The sequence below is a fragment of the Macaca thibetana genome, chromosome 5 (genome assembly GCF_024542745.1).
Source record: "Macaca thibetana thibetana isolate TM-01 chromosome 5, ASM2454274v1, whole genome shotgun sequence".
Lineage (NCBI taxonomy): Eukaryota > Metazoa > Chordata > Mammalia > Primates > Cercopithecidae > Macaca > Macaca thibetana.
This window is the reverse complement of record NC_065582.1, coordinates 31,201,413-31,222,261: the sequence shown is the minus strand read 5'-3', so window position 1 is coordinate 31,222,261 and position 20,849 is coordinate 31,201,413. Positions and strand designations below refer to the sequence as shown.

The window sequence follows — 20,849 nt, the reverse complement described above, 5'->3', positions numbered from 1 at the left end:
TAACATAGTTGAAATTTCCTATACAAACCATTTTTATCAAATTTTCAATTAGCATTTCAGCATAATCAGGTATCCATATTACCACAACATCTTTTAAAATATACCATCTAATAGTATATTTTATAAGTGACCTAATTTCCTTAATCATTCCTTGGCTGTTGAATATTTACGTGTTGTTTTTTCATTTTTCCCTATTGCAGATAACCCTGTAATCAATATATATGGATTATCTTAATTTAGTCTCTTTATATGAAAAAAATGCACTAGGGTTAGCGCTAATTTGACTGCCCTCTGTTTCTGACCTTCCTACTTCATTCTCCAGACCTTCATCTTCCTTCCCAACCTTCTCCATCCCATCCCCACAGCATACACATAGACTCACATGAGATATGATTTTAACTTAAAGAGACAGCATCAGTTTTTAGACATCCACGACCAAAGTGGGTACTTGCAACTATAAAACTGTTTTAAAGTTCTTGGCAGATACTCTGTTTATATTAAACACTAAATCTAGGTTATGGTCCTGATCTCTTGTAACCCTGAAAAGAAGTCTCTGGAGATATTTGGGAGGAGAGGAAGAACACATGTCACCCCATATCTGAGCCAAAAAGCTCCTCATGAACAGTCATTCACAGAGGTCTCCGCTTAGCCACTGAGACACTTGCCTGCTCTCTGCAAGTTTCACCATAAAGGTCAGAAACTGGAAGCCTACAAGCAGAAAGCTCTCATAGACAGTTTTGTTTGTCCAATATTTTTAAATGTTTTCAGTTAGCTAATATCAGTTTTTAAATAGATAGTCATATATAAAACATTGTATTTCTGGCTTCTTTGAGGAAGTTGGTAGACGTAGCTACACATGTTCCTATTCTAATATGGCAACAGATGGGAGAAGCTGTTGCACTTGGACATCTGGACACAGTCTACAGTGACATTGCCTGACCGCTGGAGACACTGGAGTCTGTAACCCCTGCGGTATGGGTTAGTGTTCCAGAAGTCAATGTGGAGGGGGGAAACATTTCTCATTGCTCTCAGGAATTGGCCATTCCCCATTGGAGCAGTAATCAAACTATATTTATTATCCTAAATAATAATCTCATTATTCTGTTTAGCTATATGAATACATCATTGCAAATCTCTAATAGACTTTAGATGTATTTAGATGTATTTAGTCACATCCTAACACTATCGCTACAGCCTCACAAGATGGCCAAGGTCATACACCTCATTCTCCCTCTCTTTCCAACACCCAACATCAGTGAAAATAGAATCCTAAGAAGAAAAATTGTCACTGCCATAAATAGACTTTTATTCATCCTTTACCCCATTTAAGCCAAAAGATTTTTTTAAAAACTTATTTGAAGAACTCCTGATTAAAAAAAAAAAAAAAAAAAAAAAACTATTGACACTATCATTTGCCTTTAGTTCTCCTCGTTCTTGCTAGTTAAAAGTGATTTATTCCTCCTTTAAAGGTTTTGATTAGGCTAAAATAAATACTTTATTTTTAAGTGGCAGTTGTAACATTAAGCCTCATCACACATTATCATGTCAATCCTTAGTGGTATAAGAGCAGATTATTTCATTCATTTTGCAATGAATGGAGAACGGTCTGCTATTTTTAAAAAATGCATGAGCTGGTAAGTGTGTGTTTCCAAATGTTAATGCTCTACCATCATTTTAAGGTTAAATTAAAAGCAAACTTTGAAACCTTAATTTAAAGCATTGCTTAAATTGCCTAGGTAACACATGATATGCTTTTGTACTAAATGATTTTCTCATAGCTTTTCATTTCTTTCTTTTCATTATCCTCCTCTTCCTGGCCCCTCATGTCATCATGCCTTACCACTTCCCCTTGATTCAGTGGTCAGTTCTGTGCCAGTGCAATGTCTTTGCCAAGGTCTGGAGCTTGACTGTGATGAAACCAATTTACGAGCTGTTCCATCAGTTTCTTCAAATGTGACTGCAATGTAAGTAGAAAAGAATGACTTCATCCTGACAGCCGGGTAGCACCTGTAAAATTGTATTATAATTAAGACCATATCATTATTAATAATGTATTTTTATTCCAAGATGATGTCATTTTTCCTGGGTCAGGTATAATTACTGATATTTATTTTGCATTTATTAAATGCTAGACCCTACCTTAAATTATTCTTTATATTAGCTATTTAACCCCTCATAATAATCCTGTGAGGTATGGAGTATCACCATATTTTATGTAAACAAAAAAAGTCATCAATTGCATGTGCTACTAAAGAAAAAATGGCTTCTAATTAAACTATTACATAGAGCTTTCCTATTACATAGAATTTTCATTTGACATTTATTGAAAGAATTCTTTTAGAATTTATTGGACCGACATTTTAATATAATCTGATGTGTAAGTTAAAAAAGAAAATAAGGTAAATTGGATAAGATATCCCCCCCAAAACATCATATTTAAAATCTGTTCTGAATCACCTTATGAGTCATAGATGTTAATGTTGTTGTTTTCTTAAGGAATTCAAACTTGCGTATGTAAAAAAAAATATCACCACAAATGGTGTGTTGATTTCTACTACCTGTAGTGTTAGTTTCTAGTACTAATTTGAATTCAACAAACTTCAGCAACACAAACATACACATTTGACTGAAACTTTTTTACAAGAAATTAGTGGAGGACAACTATTTTAATCCAATATTTTCGCTGAGTTTCTTTTTTCATCTAGATGCCTTAGTGCCTGGTGGCTCTCACTTTTGGGTATATGAGGACAAAATAAGAGTAATTCTTGAGTTTATGAATATTGACAAGTGTTACCGTTTTCAAACCAGGCCACCTAATACAGCCATTGAAATACTTGATACATGAGGTAAGAGCTACAACTCAGAGTTCCGGTGCATAGTGGTTCCCTTGAATTCACAGATCTGAGAAGTTTACCCAATTTGTGGTAGCCAGGGAATATGAACTGAAAATATCAGCAGGGTTTTCCAAAAGAGGGAACATTTCCACTTGAACTAAGGAAAGGAAGAGCTCTTCAGTATTCTATCCTCTTCTTGCCCCACCGTGGCTCTTTCTCATAGCAATTAGTCCTGCTAGAAAAAAGTAATAATCCCCCAAAAGAACCTGAGGTCCTATGGAACACTTCTCTGATTTAAATTCTAACTGGAAATTCTGGGTATAAGAATTTATGAATAGTCTGGACAACACAGAGGCAGTCCATCACTACAAAAAAATAAAAATTAGCCAGGTATGATGGCCCACACATATAGTCTCAGCTACTTGGAGGCTGAGGCAGGAGGATCACTTGAGCCTGGGAGGTCAAGGCTGCAGTGAGCTGTGATCAAGCCACTGTACTCCAACCTGGATGACAGAGTGAGACCCTGTCTCAAACAAAAAAAATAATAATTTATGATAATTGCATTCTATTTTCAGAGAAAAAAATCAGAATCCTTCTCCACCGCTGTATCAAAGTACTAGAAAATCCAAATCAAAGGATATTCTGATGCAGCCAATTTCGTTTTTCATTTTCCCACGAGTAAGATTTGAATCCATTCTTTAACAATTCAACCAACATTTGTAAAGTAAAGAACAGAGACAGAAAGCTGGAGGAATGGAGGGGAATAAGGCAACGGCTAACTAGAGAGGGCATGCCTCACACAAAGGGTAAATCATTGAATTAATTCCCATTCAATTTTTAAAAGTGTCATAATCTAATATACACATACATACATAAAGAGATGTGGGCAGAAAACGATGACCTACCAGTTTTCAACCCCTGGTATAAACAAAAAACTGGGACCAGGTCCTTGTAAGTGACTGTCTGCAAGAAGGCAAGAAAGGAGGAGTCAAAGATGACTCCAAGGTTTCCGTTCTAAGCAACGGTGTGATCAGAGAATGGGGAGACTTGGTGGCAATAACTGAGGAAGATTGGGACTCTGATGTTAGATGTTTTTTCCAAAGTGAGATTAACAGGTCACTCAGTGGATATCTCCAACAGGCATTTGGAGATATACGAATAAAGCTCAGGAGTTTATGTCTACAATTTTTTTTATTTTATTTTTTGTTCAAAAAATAGCATTCTCTTGTGCTTTAGGTTGAGCCACTTGACTCCAGTTGTCCATTTATACTTTTCTTCTGCAGAACACTGGCTTAGACTCATACCTAGTCCCAGTCTGTTTGTTCAGTTCCACACAGAAAAAGAACTCTATGCTTTATAGCAAATACATTAAAAAGTAAATATCAAATTTCATTAGTTAGTTCTTTCCAGACTTTGAGTTGGAACTGTTATAGGGAAATATCAGAAGAGGACTGAACCATATATAAGTATCAAAGAAGTTAATACTCCCAGTAATGTTTATTGAAGTTGGGATTTTTTAATAATTTCACATAAATGCTAATGAACAAAATGGGCAAACATAGATAGATATGATTATTTTTACTTTTTTCTAGCTGGATAAACACTAATTTTGACTATTTGAGACTTGACTTTAAGATCCTGGAATTTAATCACTAGAACTATATGATCTAATATGAAGAACTTCCTTTATAAAAACTAGAGCTAGCTTTGACAATAATGATTAAAATAGGCCATTTCTCTCCCACACACACACAAACACACACCCTCTTTGACTCTGTGAGCAATCAAAGTTGGAATGTCAAATTTTTAAATATAAGGATTTGTTATAAAGTATTTTGGGTTGTTCTATTCAATGAGAATAACAGCATCTACCTCTTTCTATCCCAGTAGGATATTGTGAAATACAGAGAATGTTATTTGTCAAAATATTTTATGTCATTTAGAAAGAAGTAACCTATAAATCCTAGACACTGTTAATAAAAACCCAACTTTGTAAGTAACATTACTTAGCAGTCTTTCAATGTGCCTCACTTTCCTCTATAGTAACTCTCCTCCTTCAAGTGCAATTAACCTCTTCCTCTTGGGTTCTCTCATAGAACCTCACTTGTGTCTCTTTTACGTATACTAAACATTCTTGCTTATACTATAGTGAGTCGGGTCCTATTATCTACCTGAAAAAGGAAAATGCCATGGCCTATATATCCTCCAAAGTTCCTAATAGAGTCTAATAATCCCTAAATAAACGTTATTGAAATGAATTTATAAATAAATACAATAAAAACAAAAGAAGTTGGTTGCCTCTTTAGCCCTGGGCTGTAAGACTGAAGTTATTATTCAAAGAAAATTCTCTATTTATAGATAAAGCATAATTTGTCCAAATACAATATACACTTCTTAAAAGCAGGTATTCAACATGTGCAAATGGCAGGCATTTGACACGTTTTTTTTTTTTGAGATAATCAATGAATGAATGAACACTTTTTTTTTTTTTTTTTAGACAGTCTCACTCTGTCACCCAGGCTGGAGCTCAGTGGCGCGATCTTGGCTCACTGCAACCTCTGCCTCCCAGATTCAAGCGATTCTCGGAACACATTTTTTAAGAACACACTAAACTTTCATCTCTATCCTTAAACTCAATTTTGTTTGTTTTTTTGTTTTTTGTAAACATACAGGGTCTCACTGTGTCCCCCAGGCTGGAGTGCAGTGGTGCAGTCACAGCTCACGGCAGTCTTGACCTCTGAGGCTCAGGTGATCCTCCTGCCTTAGCCTCCCAAGTAGTTGAGACTACCGGCATGCACCACCATGCCCAGCTAATTTTTTTAATTGTTTGTAGAGATGGTGGGCGGATCTCACTGTGTTGCCAGCTGGTCTTGAACTCCTGGGCTCAAGTGATCCTCACACCTCACTCTCCCAAAGTACTGGAATTATAGGTGTGATCCACTGTGCCCAGCCAAATCCAAATATTTAACAATTTATCATGACACAATATGAACATTTAAACAGGGCATAAAGCAGAATTTGGAATCTAAGTCAAGTCAGAATCATTAGCAGAGAAGAGATCCTCTATTAGTTAATATATACAAGGAAATAATATTTGGTGACGGCCAGCAACTGAGAGTAGTTTCAAGAGGGAATTACTTGTTAATCAGCCTTTGGTATTATTTATTTAAAAAGCCACTAAGTGTCTGATATGCGTAGTCTAGAAAAGTGATTTTTAACTTTTTTTCTTTCATTATTGTTTCCCTTCCCTCAGGAAGCTTTTTTAGACTTTTTTTTCTATTTGTCCCCTCCTGTGAAATTTTAATACTACAGATATTATATATATAATAATACAGTATACTGTAGTATACTACAGACGTACTACAGGCTCAGTGGCTCACGCCTGTAATCCCAGCCCTTTTGGAGGCCGAGGCAGGTGGATCACGAGGTTCGAGACCATCCTGACCAACATAGTGAAACCCCGTCTGTACTGAAAATAAAAAATTTAGCCAGGTGTGGTGGCCTGTGCCTGTAATCCCAGCTACTCAGGAGGCTGAGGCAGGAGAATCACTTGAACCCGGGAGGCAGAGGTTGCAGTGAGCCGAGATCGTGCCACTGCACTCCTGCCTGGGCCACAGAGCAAGACTCCATCTCAATAATAATAGTAATAATAATAATACAGATATACGATATATGTTCTTGTGTATATCTGTGCATTATACATTTAAAAAGTTAGATTTTTAAAATTTTTTTTTTACTTCTTTAAGAACCAATTCTCACCTTCATTGAGAGTACATGGTCTTCTAGACTCTAGAACAGTGTTTCTCAAATTAGGTTCCAAAAATGTGTTCCAAAGAGTCCAAGAAACTTTTTTTTAAGAAGGATTCATCACCAAGTTTAAGCAACACCGCTTCAAAACCTAAACATTGTTAGTGCGTATTGTATAAAACTGTCTTAACCTGAGTTAAGTTAACCTCCAGACAATGCAGCCTGTTGCTCACTTATTAGTATCTGCTCCATGGTACTATATAATGATAGTACTAATAATATATTATTAGATACCATCTAATCCAAATCCCTCGTTTCACAGTTAAAGAAACTGACTTGGAAATGTTGTGTGTGATTCATGCCAGGAACCCCAGCTACACTGGTTTTTGATTTTTTATTGTTTCATTTATTTTGCTTTTTCTACATTACATTGCTGTTCTAAAACAAAAACTTAAGGGCTTGGGACCTTTCCAGTACAACCACAATTACACGGATCTGGTCTGTGTCAAACTGCTTATTAAATTGTGATACAAAAGAAAATCTTTCTTTACAACTTCTTAGAAGTTGAAATGGAATCACTTACTGAATAAAGATGATCCATTTATAGGTACCAATTGATGTTTTCCTTCATTACTAATTTTAAGGTGGTGGAATGTGAGCAATGAAATATTGAGAAATACAATATTTAATTTCTGGAAAGTGTTTTTTAAACCGAAAACACTCTTTTTATTGTCACTCAGAAACTGAGATGCCTTCTAATGTTTATTAAATACAAATAGGAAAGAAAAACATAACTGAAATCAATTTTTTCAATTCTTTTCTTTAACATTTTTGTCAGAATTTCAGTCATAATCAAAATTTAAGAAAATATGAATAGCTTTAATAGTGCAAAACTAACAGCTAGACCTCGTTCAAGTGATGTGATAAATATGAGAGAGATAATCATGAAGCAAAATGTTTCCTGAAAGCTAGTACTAAGGAAAATAGTTTATAATTATCCCTATTGTTGTAATTTAAAAGTAAAGAAAAAACAACTTTAAGAACCAAAATTTACATTTATTTCAGGTCACTTCAGTGGAACTTAATAAGAAAGCTTCCTCCTGATTGCTTCAAGAATTATCATGATCTTCAGAAGCTGTAAGAAAATACTTAATTCCTGGTACTAAAATTAACTAGCATATTTGGGCATATCTGTTTCTTCCCGCTTCTGTGAACACCAACACTATTCCACAGCTTATGTCTAATCCCTATTCAGGGAAGTAGTTAGCTGTTAACTGAAGACTTCCAGGTAGCACTTTTTTTTTCCTGAGTAATTTTAGAAACCATTCTAGAAAAATTTCAAACACCTGTTTCCAAAGGAACTGGAACATGTGTGCCGTGAATCCTCCTACCACACTCCCCCAAAATGGAGATACTTAGAAGCTTTTATCTCTGCATTATTCTGGCATGGAACACCTCAGTGCTCATCTTAGAGAAAAATGTAATGATCTTTTGCCAGATCTACCATCAAGAAAGTGAATAATTTTCTTCCATGTGTTTTCAAATTCATTCTCTACCTAAAATAGCAAGTCACTGTGGGTTGAAACCGCTGAGCATGTCTTGGAGACTTGATTCCGTTTTCACATCTGCCTTGTGAGTTGGGTTTTATTTTGGCCTTGAGTAGCATCTGACATGTTAGCTTCCCTTCAGAACTCTCAAAATCCATACTAGCCCACGTGATGTTTACCTGTTACTTAGGTCAACTTTGTGACTAAATTATGTTGTCCTATGGTGAATTGTTGGGTTTAGATACTCTGTACCTAAATCACACTAAGAAATATCTCAGGATTCATTGTTTCATTTTTATACCAATAGAAATTGGTTCTTGTTTTGGTTTTCCAATAGGGAAACCTGATAAATTAATATGTATTTGTACATTTTTAAAGCTAACAGATGGAAATTGAGTGGAATCAGAAGAAAAATTAACCCACTTCCTTCAGTGAAATGTTCTAAAAACCCAGATAGTCTGCAGAAGTATCTATTTCATATTTGAAAATAGAAATTCTAATAAAAATAACTTTTCAAAATTTCATTCTGAACATTTATCAGTCAAAAGAGAATTTATCACAATTAGAACTGACAAAACTTCAAGAGTACACTGACTTATGCTATTTTCTGATTTCTGGAGACTGAAGAATTTTTCTGTAGCATCACCTTATGTCCACTTGATGTAAAGGAGCTAGACTACAAATCTAAATATCAAAATTCAGATTTATGTAATTCAGTGGCTTAGCATTTTTGCACAACAAACATTGAATTACATCTCTTTTTTGAACTAACCACCGTACTAATGTGGATGAATTAATTCCTGAATGACCAATTTGTTCCATATAACAAAATTATCAAAATAGCCTAATTATTTAAAAATTTCTAATTAGTTATTAAAGTCTATACCTTTAGACCTCCAGGCAATGCAGTCTATTCCTTAGTAGATCATTATAGTGCTAGAAATAAACAAACAAATACGTGATAAATGAGAACCATTCATTACCTACTACATGATTGGGCCCACAGCATATCAGGTTCAGTTGCATAATAATTATTTTTTAAGAGACAGGGTCTCACTCTGTCATTCAGGCTGGAGTGCCGTGGTACGATCATAGTTCACTGCACCCTCAAACTCCTGGGCTCAAGTGATCCTCCCAACTCAGACTCCTAGGTAGCTAAGACTACAGGCATGTGCCACCACACCTGGCTATTTTTTTTTTTTTTTTTTTAGAGATAGGATCTCACTATGTTGCCCTGCCTGGCTGTTCTCAAACTCCTGGTTTCAAATGATCCTCCTGCCTTGGCCTCCCAAAGCTCTGGGATTATGGGCATAACCCACTTCACCCAGCCCATAATAAATTTTATAACATTTCACAATCAAAGTTAGATGTTCTTGCAGGTTGGAGAAACAGGGTACTTTTCAGTCAAAATTTCTAATTAACTGAATGTTTGCTCATATTGATTTCTTTGTTATTGCTTCTAAAAGTTATAACAAATTACATACAAACTTTCAGGACACTCTAAAGAACAGTGGTGACCTGCACTCAGAACAAGAAGGCAGCCTTGAAGTCCTTACTTTATCATTCCCATGGTCTGGGGCAAGTACACGTGGAAGTGCAAACCTTTGTGTGTGTGCAGTGATGCAATAGCGTGTACTCTGGTACCCATTTCCTTTGACCTCCAGTTAACTCAAGGTCGTATTTTCAGTATTACTTCAGTTAACTGTGTAAGCCTGCATTCTTGTCTTGACCTTCCAATCTAATTTATATTCTTCTAGTCCTGATTATTTTTATTTATGTGTTCATCTTTTGCCACTTTTACTCCTCGTAAATTTCCCCCAAACAGTTTTTGGAAGAAGGTTTTGTTATCAAACTAATGAGATCAAAATTGACTTGGGTGACAGATTTGTGATTAACATAGGATATGGTTTGGGACATTAAAAAACATCATGCACTTTTAGGTTGGCTAGCACTGTCTTGAGCACTTAACAAGCTTAAAGAATTATAACAAGGCCTGTATTAAAAATCTGCTTCTAGACTTCTGATTCATGGGGGCTTTACTATGTGTTAACATTTTATTTCTAGAAAATTCAAATAGTAAGCTTTGGCTGTTATTCATTCACCTTTACAACTAGAATTTCGAAATACAAGCCAGCCTAATTGTACATAAATTTAATAGAAACATGAAGTGACATGATATCTGGCTTCACTAAATTATTTTGTAATGTTTACCTTTTTCAATTTTTAAAGTGTTTAATTGTCATCAAATATACATAACATAAAATGTAGCATCTTAACCATTTTTAAGTCTACCTTCAGAGGCATTAAGCACGTTCATATTGCTACACAACCTACCATCACCATCATACATCCACAGAATTATTTTTGTCTTGCAAAAGTGAAACTCTGCTTCATTTTTTTTTCTTTTTAATAATCATTTTCACAGGTACTTGCAAAACAATAAGATTACATCCATCTCCATCTATGCTTTCAGAGGACTGAATAGCCTTACTAAACTGTAAGTACCAGTGCGAATTCATCTGCCCATTCCACGGTAGTCTGACAGCCTAGACTATTCCAATCCAAACCAGCCTCCCTGTCTATGACAGTCCCAAGGATCCATGCAAGGGATGCTAAAGGCGCAGTAGAGCACCGTGGCTAAGAGTGTGGGATTGTGAGTTAGACAGGCTTCAGTCTGAGTCCTGATTGCCTTACTTACTAAGTGTGTGACCTTGAGCAATTTATATTCCTTTCTTTTGTTTCTTTCTTTTTCTTTCTTTCTTTTTCTTTTTTTTTTTTTTTTTTTTTTTTTTTGAGATAGAGTGTCTCTCTGTCACCCAGACTGGAGTGCAGTCGCTCAATCTCAGCTCACTGCAGCCTCTGCCTCCCGAGTTCAAGCAATTACCTGCCTCCGCCTCCCGAGTGGCTGGGATTACAAGCGCCCGCCACCACACCATCTTGTCCAGGCTAGTCTTGAACTCCTGACCTCATGATCCACCGGCCTCAGCCTCCCGAAGTGCTGGGATTACAGGCGTAGGCCACTATGCCCAGCCAATTTATATTCCTTTCTAAGCATAAGTTGCCTCTACTATAAAATACAAATTATAATAGTTCCTACCTCTGGGATATTGTAGGAAACAAGAAAATCTGTGGGAAGCATTAGGCACACTGTGCCTGACACATACTAAGAATTCAATGTACATTTGCCCTGGTGACAGGAGTGATGACTGAATGAACTTAGACAAAGTAAAAGCCTGATGCAGCCAAGCAGGGTGGCTCATGCCTACAATCCCAGCACTTTGGGAGGCTAAGCCGCGAAATCCCTTGATTGCTGGATTGTACTACTGCACTCCAGCATCCAGCATGAGCCATAGACCAAGACCCTGTATCTAAGGGAAGAAAAAAAAAAAGCCTGATGATGATATTTGTGATGAAGAAGAAAAAACTCAAAGACTTCTCTAGTTAATCAATTATTCTTTTTTCACTAATCCCACTTTTACAAATACATGAAATACTGTAAGGTTAAAGAAATAAAGCTTTTTGTGGTAAAATATATGTAATCTAAAATTCACCATTTAACTATTTTTAAGTAGACAGTTCAGTGGCATTAAGTACATTCACATTGTTATGGAACCATCATCACCATCCACCTCTAAAACTTTTTCATCTTCCCCAACTGAAACTCCGTATTTGTTGAATAATAATTCCTCATATCTGTCTCTCCCCATTTCCCCCTCTCCCCAGCCCCTGGCAACCATCATTCTATTTTCTGTATTTATTAATTGGCTACTTTAAGTACCTCATAGAAGGAGAATCATAAAATATGCAGTTTTTTGTGTCTGGCTTATTTCACTTAGCACAATGTCTTTAATGTTCACATATTGTAGCATGTGTCAGAATTTCCTTTTTTAGGGCTGAATAATAGTCCATTGTATTTATATACCACATTTTGTTTAACTGTTTATCTGTCAGTGGATATTTGGGTTGTTTCTACCTTTTGGCTGTTGTGAATAATGTTGCCATCAACACAGGAATACAAATATCTGTTTGGGTCCCCACTTTCACTTCAGGGTATATACCCAGAAGTGGAATTGCTAAGCCAGATGGTAATTCTTTGATTTTTGAGGAACTGCCATTTGATTTGATTTTGATTTTTTAAGGGACTGCCATACTGTTTTCCACAGCAGCTGTACCATTTTACTTTTCAACTAGTGATACACAGGAGTTCCAATTTCTCCACATCCTCACCAACATTTGTGTTCTTGTTTCATTTGTTTGTTTTGACAATAACTATCCTAATGGGTGTGAAGTGGTATCTCACTGTGCTTTTAAAAAAAAAAAAAAAAAAAAAAAAAAAAAAAAAAAAAAAACAGGCTTTCTCAAAGCTCCATTTTATTGAGTTCTGCCATGCAGCATTCTAGAAGTAACTGGAAAGAAATATAACCAAAAATCACATGAATACATAACTCCCTGTATTTCCATTTATGTCCCCTTATTTTCTATCTATCCTGTTCTCTATCCTAACACAAGAAACCCATTCCAGTCAGATTTTTAGCTTGTGGTATCAGAGTTTGGGATTGAGTCAAGAAGAGCATCTAGTAATTTACTAGCAAAATGGAAAAAGACTGCAGGAGACTCAAAGCCTTAACAGTAACCACTTTAGCCATGTCCTCTCCCCCTCTACCCCATCCCTGCTCTTTTATGTCTTAGCAAAGTACCCAACGTCAATATTGGATGCACTCTCGTCAGACTCCTGACTGTCTTCTTTCCATATATCTTTGCAAAATTTACTAAACACCATCTGTTTGGTTTAATGTTCAGTGGATGTGGAGGAAGCTCTTGAAAGGCAGTACAGAACTGGAGAGCAAACTTGAAAGTGTTCTCCATCTCTTTTCATAGCTTTTCTATAGTGCTGGAATATTGTTGAGTGTTAAAGATGCCACATATTTCTAGTTAAATAATCATTAGTCCCAGCACTTTGGGAGGCTGAGGCGGAAGGATCACGAGGTCAGGAGATGGAGACCATCCTGGCTAACACAGTGAAACCCCATCTCTACTAAAAACACAAAAAATTAACCAGGCACGATGCCACATGCCTGTAGTCCCAGCTACTCAGGAGGCTGAGGCAAGAGGATCGCTTGAACCTCGGGGGCAGAGGTTGCAGCGATCCAAGATTGCGCCACTGCACTCCAGCCTGGGCATCAGAGCGAGACTCCATCTCAAAAAATGATAATAATAATCATTAGATACCTGATGATTCATGGATCTAAATAATCATTAGATCCGTAAGTATTCATTAACCCTCATAGAGTGCAAATATTTTAGGTAGACACCATGAGGGCATAGAAGGAAAACTCAGGCTTGCTCCCTTTAAGTAGTTATGCCTTAGTGTTTCAGGTAGAGCACTGAGCCATCACTGGGGAGAGGCAGGACTCCTGTTCTCTAGAAGCTTATGATCTGAGACGGGAAAACAATGCCAACTTATATACAACATTAGAGAACCATTTTTTAAAAGTACTTAAGTTCCAAACCTGTGTTGCTGAAACCAAAACTGCTATTATGGTTCACCGAAAGGAGTGATTATCTCAGGTCCAGAGCAGTAAAGAATGGCTCTGAAAAAATGAAGAGGACTGGGCAAAACAGGTGAGCACAGGGAGCAATAGTGGATCAAATGCCTTTTACCTGGAGGGTTTTTGTATAAGAGAACCCCCTGAGGTTGTAAGTCATTTCTTACCCCTTACTGTGCCCACCTGGGCTCCAGGTTTGCAAAGGAGGGAAGGAAGAGGCTCTATCGTGGGGTGCCATTGCTCACTAGCCCTAAGCAAAAGTCAAACCCAGCAAGAGAGAACAGATTCCTGGCAGGAGAAATTCTACAGGATGTTTATTCAAGATATGAAAGACTGAAGAAGAGAAAGAAATCCGTGTGAATCCTGTGTTAGTGGAAGTGAAACTTGAATTCTTACTTGCATGTGAATCATAAGCAGAAAGAAAAAGGAAAGAGGGAAGAAACTGGAGTAAGAGGCGTGAGCACAGACACTGCTATAAAATATAATGTGTACTGAATGTTTATGGCATGCATTGCCTCAAACATTAAACCACAGGAAGGAGATCCTGATATTATCCCCATTTTAGAGTTGGGGAAGCTGAGGCTTACAGGAATTCATTGCTTGCTCAAAGTCACTGTTAATAAGTAGAGGAGTCAGGAATCAAACTGTTCGATAGCAGATTTAGTGCAGTGAATTGCCACATGAGAGAGACTGAGACATGAGTGAACGTGACAAGAAGAGGAGACCAACACAATAGAACAGAGAGTTATTTCACTTCACAGAGGAGTGGGATGTAAAGATGGGTGAGGCAGAGTCAAACTCTTTAGCAAGGGATGCAATACCCTTTTGACCAGAACAGGCCCTCGCCTGCCTCCTAGGTTTATCTCCTGTCTCTCCTCATAGCCCTTTCGTGGTAAGGCCCCAGTGAATTACCTGGTGATTTCTTAACTTGTCAGTCTCGCATACCTCTTGCTTTTGTATAAGCTATTTCCTCTGCCTAGAATAGCTCCTGCCCATTCTTTGCTTTGTGAATTGCATGTCTTCATCCAAGACTCTTCTCAATTGTGTTTTGTCTCCTCATTCCTCCACACTCTGCAGTCCCTACCCCTAACAAAGCTGGCTGCTTTCTCCCCTGCAATGGCAGAGCAACCATGCATTATACACTTCCCTCTGCTTTCCTTGACATTACAAAGTAATCTGTTCACATGCTGTGGCTTCTCCAGACTCAAAGCCCCTTAAAGAAAGGGATGGCATGCTTAGCACAGTGCCATGGGGTAAGTATTCAAAGTAGATTAATGAATACATGAATAGATGAATGAATAGATTGATTAATTAATTATGGGGAAATTTAAAACTAGATATGATAAGGTAAGTGATAGCAATTCTCAGAGATTCAAAGGCAGGGAAGTGGCATGATGAGAATGCTATATTAAAAAAATTTAAGATGGGTGATTATTGTTTTTACTTTTCTTATTGTAAGACATCAAAAAGATAAAAATTTATTGTAGTCATTTCTCCTCTTCCAGGTATCTTAGTCATAACAGAATAACTTTCCTGAAGCCGGGTGTTTTTGAAGATCTTCACAGACTAGAATGGCTGTATGTTTAATTTATGTGGCATTTTATAGCAGTAATTTATAGGTTCAAGAGATATATAAATGAATTAATTGTTTTCTTCTGGCTGGCAGGATAATTGAAGATAATCACCTCAGTCGAATTTCCCCACCAACGTTTTATGGACTAAATTCTCTTATTCTCTTGTAAGTACTAAACTAAAGCAAATATTTCAATCAAAAGCAAAGACGTGAATAAAAATTAATGCTTAAATTTAATACGATTAAATTTGGAATTGTTAAAACCCCAAAGAGGCCTTTTCAATGAAAAAGCTTTTCTTAATCATATTCTATAAAGCTATTTATAGTTCCAACAATTTTAAAAGATTTTCTGTCTTTTAGAATATCAGCCCATAAAAACTGAATATATTCTCACTCTCATATTTTATCACAATATTCTTTTTGTTGTTGTTGTTGACATGGAGTCTTGCTCTGTCACCCAGGCTGGAGTACAGTGGCATGACCTCGGCTCACCACAACCCCCGCCTCCTAGGTTCAAGTCATTCTCCTGGCTCAGCCTCCCAAGTAGCTGGGATTACAGGTGTGTGCCACCAGGCCCGACTAATTTTTATATTTTGAGTAGAGACAGGGTTTTACCATGTTGGCCAGGCTGGTCTTGAACTCCTGACCTCATGATCCACCTCCCTCAGCCTCCCAAAGTGCTGAGCCACCACATCCAGCCTTTATCACAATATTTTTAAGCACATCGTTACTGCTCTATACAGGCAGACCTCAATGATATTGTGGGTGTGGTTCCAGACCACTGTAATAAAGCAATAAAGCAGTATTGCCTTGTCACAATAGAGCAATTCACACAAATTTTTTTGGTTTCCCAGTGCACATAATAAAGTTATGTCTACACTATACTGTAGTCAATTAAGTGTGCAATAACATTATGTCTAAAAATGTGCATACCTTAATTTTAAAATTCTTTGTTGCTAAAAAGTGCTAACAGTCATCTGAGTTTTCAGCGAGTTGTAATCTTTTTGCTGGTGAAAGATCTCATGTCAATGTTGACAGCTGCTGACTAACCACAGTGGTGGTTGATGAAGGCTGGGGTGGCTGTAGCAATTTCTTAAAATAAGATAACAGTGAAGTTTGCTACATTGATTGACTCTTAATTTCAGGAAAGATTTCTCTGTGGTATGAAATGCTATTTGCTAGCATTTTACCCACAAGAGAACTCCTTTCAAAATTTAAGTCAATACTCTCAAATCCTGTCATTGCTTTATCAAATAAGTTTATGTAATATTCTAAATACTTTGTTGTCATTCCAACAGTGTTTGCAACATCTTTCCCAGGAGTAGATTCCATCTCAAGAAGCCACTTTCTTTGTTCATCCATAAGAAGCAACTCCTTATCCGTTCAAGTTTTATCATGAGATTGCAGCAATTCAGTCACATCTTCAGGCTCCACTTCTAATTCTAGCTTTCTTGCTATTTCTACCACATTTACAGTTACTTCTTCCACTGAAGTCTTGAACCCTTCAAAGTCACCCATGAGGGTTGGAGTCAACTTCTTCCAAACTCTTGTTAATGTGAATATTTTGACCTTACTTTCATGAATCACAAATGTTCTTAATGGCATCTAGAATGATGAATGCTTTCTAGAAGGTTTTTAATTGACTTTGCCCAAATCCATCAGAGGAATCACTATCTATGGCATCTATAGCCTTACAAAATGTACATCTTAAATAATAAGACTTGAAATTTAAAATTAGTTTTTGATCCATGGACTGTAGAATGGATGTCATGTTAGCATGCATGAAAACAACATGAACTTCCTTGTAGCTCTCCATTGGAGCTCTTGGGTGACCAGGTACATTGTCAATGAGCAGTGTATCTTGAAAGGAAATCTTTTTTTTCTGAGGCCCCAAGAGTGGGCTTAAAGTATTTAGTAAACCATGCCGTAAACAGATATGCTGTCATCCAGGCTTTGTTGTACCATTGGTGGAGCACAGGAAGAGTAGACTGAGCGTAATTCTTGAGGGCCCTAGGATTTTTGGAGTAGTAAATGAGCATCAACTTTCACTTAAAGTCACCAGCTCCATTGGCCTCTAACAAGTGAGTCAGCTTGTCCTTTGAAGCTTTGAAGCCAGGCATTGACTTCTCCTCTCTAGCTATGAAAGTCTTGTATGGTATCTTCTTTCAATAGAAGGTTGTTTCATCTACTTTGAAAATTTGTTGTTTAGTGGAACCACCTTCATCAATGATCTTAGCTAGATCTTCTGGATAACTTGCAGCTTCTCCATTAGTACTTCGTGCTTCACCTTGCAATGTTCTGTTATAGAGATAGCTTCTTTCCTTTCCTCATGAATGAACATCTGCTAGCTTTAAACTTTTTTTCTGGAGCTCCCTCACCTCTCTTATCCTTCATAGAATGAAGTAGAGTTAGGCTTTGCTCTGGATTAGGCTTTGGCTTAAAGGAATGTTGTGGCTGGTTTGATCTTTTATCCAGACCACTAAAACTTTTTCCATCAGTGATAAGGCTGTCTTACTTTCCTATCATTTGTGTGTTCATTGGAGTAGCACTTTAAATTTCCTTCAAGAATTTGCCCTTGCATTCACAATTTGGCTAATTGGTGCATGAGGCCTGGTTTTTTGACTTATCTCAGCTTTCGAAATGCCTTCCTTACTATGCTTAATCATTTCTACCTTTTGATTTAAGGTGAGAAGGTGTGTGAGCAGTATATCTTGAAAGGAAATCTTTTTTTTTTTTTTCTGAGCAGTAGGTCTCAAGAGTGGGCTTAAAGTATTTGGTTAACCATGCTGTAAACAGATGTGCTGTCATTCAGATTTTGTTGTTCCATTGCAGAGCACAGGCAGAGTAGATTTAGCATAATTCTTGAGGGCCCATAATTCTTGTGGGACTCTTCCTTTCATTTGAACACTTAGAAGCCATTGCAAGGTCATTAATTGGCATAATTTCAATATTGTTGTGTTTCAGGGAATAACAAGGCCTGAGGAGAGAGAGATGGGGGAATGTCTGGTTGGTGGAGTGGTCAGAACACACACAACATTTATGGATTAAGATTGCTGTCTTGGCTGGGTGCGGTGGCTCAGGCCTGTAATCCTAGCAATCTGGGAAGCCAAGGCAGGCAGATCGTCTGAGGTCAGGAGTTTGAGACCAGCCTGACCAACATGGTGAAACCCCATCTCTACTAAAAATACAAAATTAGCCAGGTGTGGTAGCACATGCCTGTAACCCCAGCTACTCGGGAGGCTGAGGCAGGAGAATCTCTTGAACCTGGGAGGTGGAGGTTTCAGTGAGCCGAGATTGCACCATTGCACTCCAGCCTGGGCAACAAGAGTGAAACTTTGTCTCACAAAAAAAAAAAAAAAAAAATTGCTGTCTTATATGGGCATGGTTTGTGACACCACAAAACTACTGTGATAGTAACATCAAAGATCACTGATCACAGATCACCACAAACAACACAATAATAAAAAATTTGATGGCTGGGCAGGGTGGCTCACATCTGTAATCTCATGCCTTGGGAGGTCAAGGAGAGAGGATAACTTGTGGCCAAGAGTTTGAGACCAGCCTGGGCAATATAGCAAGACCCCGTCTCTATGGGAAAAAAAAAGTGTTTTTAGTTAGCAGAGCGTGGTGACACATGCCTGTAGTCCCAGCTACTCAGGGGGCTGAGACAGGAGAATCACCTGCGCCCAGGAGTTTGAGGCTGCAGTGCACCATGGCCACCACTGCACTTCAGCCTGGACAACAAGGCAAGAACCTGATTCGAAAAAGGGAAAAAAATTGAAATATTCTGAGAATTACCAAACTGTGACACGGACACACTAAGTGGGCACATGCTGTTGGAGAAATGGCTTTCATAGACTTGCTCAATGCAAGGTTGCCACAACCTTCAATTTTAAAAAACGCAGTATCTGCAAAGTGCAATAAAGCAAAACACAATAAAACAAGGTCCGCCAGGTGGAGTGGCTCACACCTGTAATCCCAGCACTTTGGGAGGCCGAGGTGGGCAGATCACCTGAGGTCAGGAGTTCAAGACTAGCCTGGTCAACATGGTGAAACCCCATCTCCACTAAAAATACAAAAAGAAAAAAAGTCGGGCATGGTGGTGGGCATCTGTAATCCCAGCTACTCAGGAGGCTGAGGCAGGACAATTGCTTGAACCTGGGAAGCGGAGGTTGCAGTGAGCCAAGCTCGTACCACTGCACTCCAGCCTGGGCCACAGAGCAAGACTCTGTCTCAAATGAAATAAATAACTAAATAAATAAAAATAAAACAAGGTGTGCCTACATTAATCTTGGTAAAGAAAAAAATTCCTTTAAATCATCTCCTTTCCACCATTCGTTGTTGAAGGGTTTAGGCTTTTTTTTTTTTTTTTCAGTTACTAGCATTACTGCTTTCCTCTATATAATAGCTTATATTTGTCAAAATTTTATTACTATCAAGTATTTTAATATAATAAGACTTGCAGAGAAAAAAATAGAGGGAAGGCTGGGCATGGTGCCTCGTGCCTGTAATCCTAGCCCTTTAGGAGGCCAAGGTGGGTGGATCATTTAACGTCAAGAGTTCGAGATCAGCCTGGCTAACATGGTGAAACCCCACCTCTACTTAAAATACAAAAATTAGCCGGGTATGGTGGCACATGCCTGTAATCCCAGCTACTCGGGAGGCTGAGGCAGGAGAATTACTTGAACCCGGGAGGCAGAGGTTTCTATGAGTCGAGATCGTGCCACACCACTCCAGCCTGGGTGACAGAGCCAGACCCCATCTCAAAAAAAAAAAAAATTAGAAGGAAAAAACTAATGTAGTGGATTTGTGTGATTTCATAATAATAACAATAATACCATGTTTGATCCAAGATGAGAAGAGAACCAGAAAAATGTGACTTGTCTTTTCCTTTTTCAGAGTCCTGATGAATAATGTCCTCACCCGTTTACCTGACAAACCTCTCTGTCAACACATGCCGAGACTACATTGGCTGTAAGCGATTGTGTCTTTTTTTAAAGAACTCAATTAAATTTTCTGTTTTTACCTAATTCATTCCAGGTATCAGATTGTTTTAGGTTTTCTTTAAAATGATAAGGTTTTTAACATCATATCACATTTCTTCAAACTGCTTTAACATGATTTTTATGTTAAACATCCACATTATCTAAACTAAAGTCTCTAAACTCTCAGCAAAATAAAACATCTCAAAAAAATAAAATAAAATATATATATATATATATACTGGAGCCAGGAAGAAGAAAGACAGAAGGAATGTCCTGGCATCTATATAACATCTTCGCCTTTCCCTGCTGATATACTCACCTTCTAATTTGGTACAGAAAGACTAAGTCATTTTAATTTCACTCTAGAATTCTGAATAATAGGAATATTTTTTTAACAACTAATTATGGTAAAATATGTTCCATGGAATATTTACACAGTAGCTTTGCTTGTAGTGATAAGTATCACTCCACCATTCCAAACTCAATCATCCAGTAAATTTGTCTATTTAGAATACAAGTAAAAAATAAAAGAAAGAAATAATCAAAATAACTATTAACAAGTTCAGTCGACAAACTGCCATATGCTGTGTCATATGAAAACTCCCTCTGTCTCTTAT

General features: G+C 37.5%; 1 protein-coding gene across 7 annotated transcripts in view; it reads left to right on the top strand.

Annotated features, from left to right (window-relative positions):
• Positions 1-20,849, top strand: part of RXFP1 (relaxin family peptide receptor 1) — a 125,095-nt gene that overhangs the window by 69,186 nt on the left and 35,060 nt on the right. For 5 of the 7 annotated variants that reach the window (XM_050789777.1, XM_050789780.1, XM_050789776.1 and 2 more), the window contains 6 exons: positions 1,859-1,964; positions 7,647-7,718; positions 10,554-10,625; positions 15,180-15,251; positions 15,341-15,412; positions 20,147-20,221. In XM_050789777.1, coding sequence (XP_050645734.1) covers positions 1,859-1,964; positions 7,647-7,718; positions 10,554-10,625; positions 15,180-15,251; positions 15,341-15,412; positions 20,147-20,221 — 469 coding nt within the window. Of the gene's footprint in view, positions 1-1,778; positions 1,965-7,646; positions 7,719-10,553; positions 10,626-15,179; positions 15,252-15,340; positions 15,413-20,146; positions 20,222-20,849 lie in introns of all 7 variants that reach the window. The other 2 variants (XM_050789781.1, XM_050789779.1) reach the window with 2 other exon arrangements.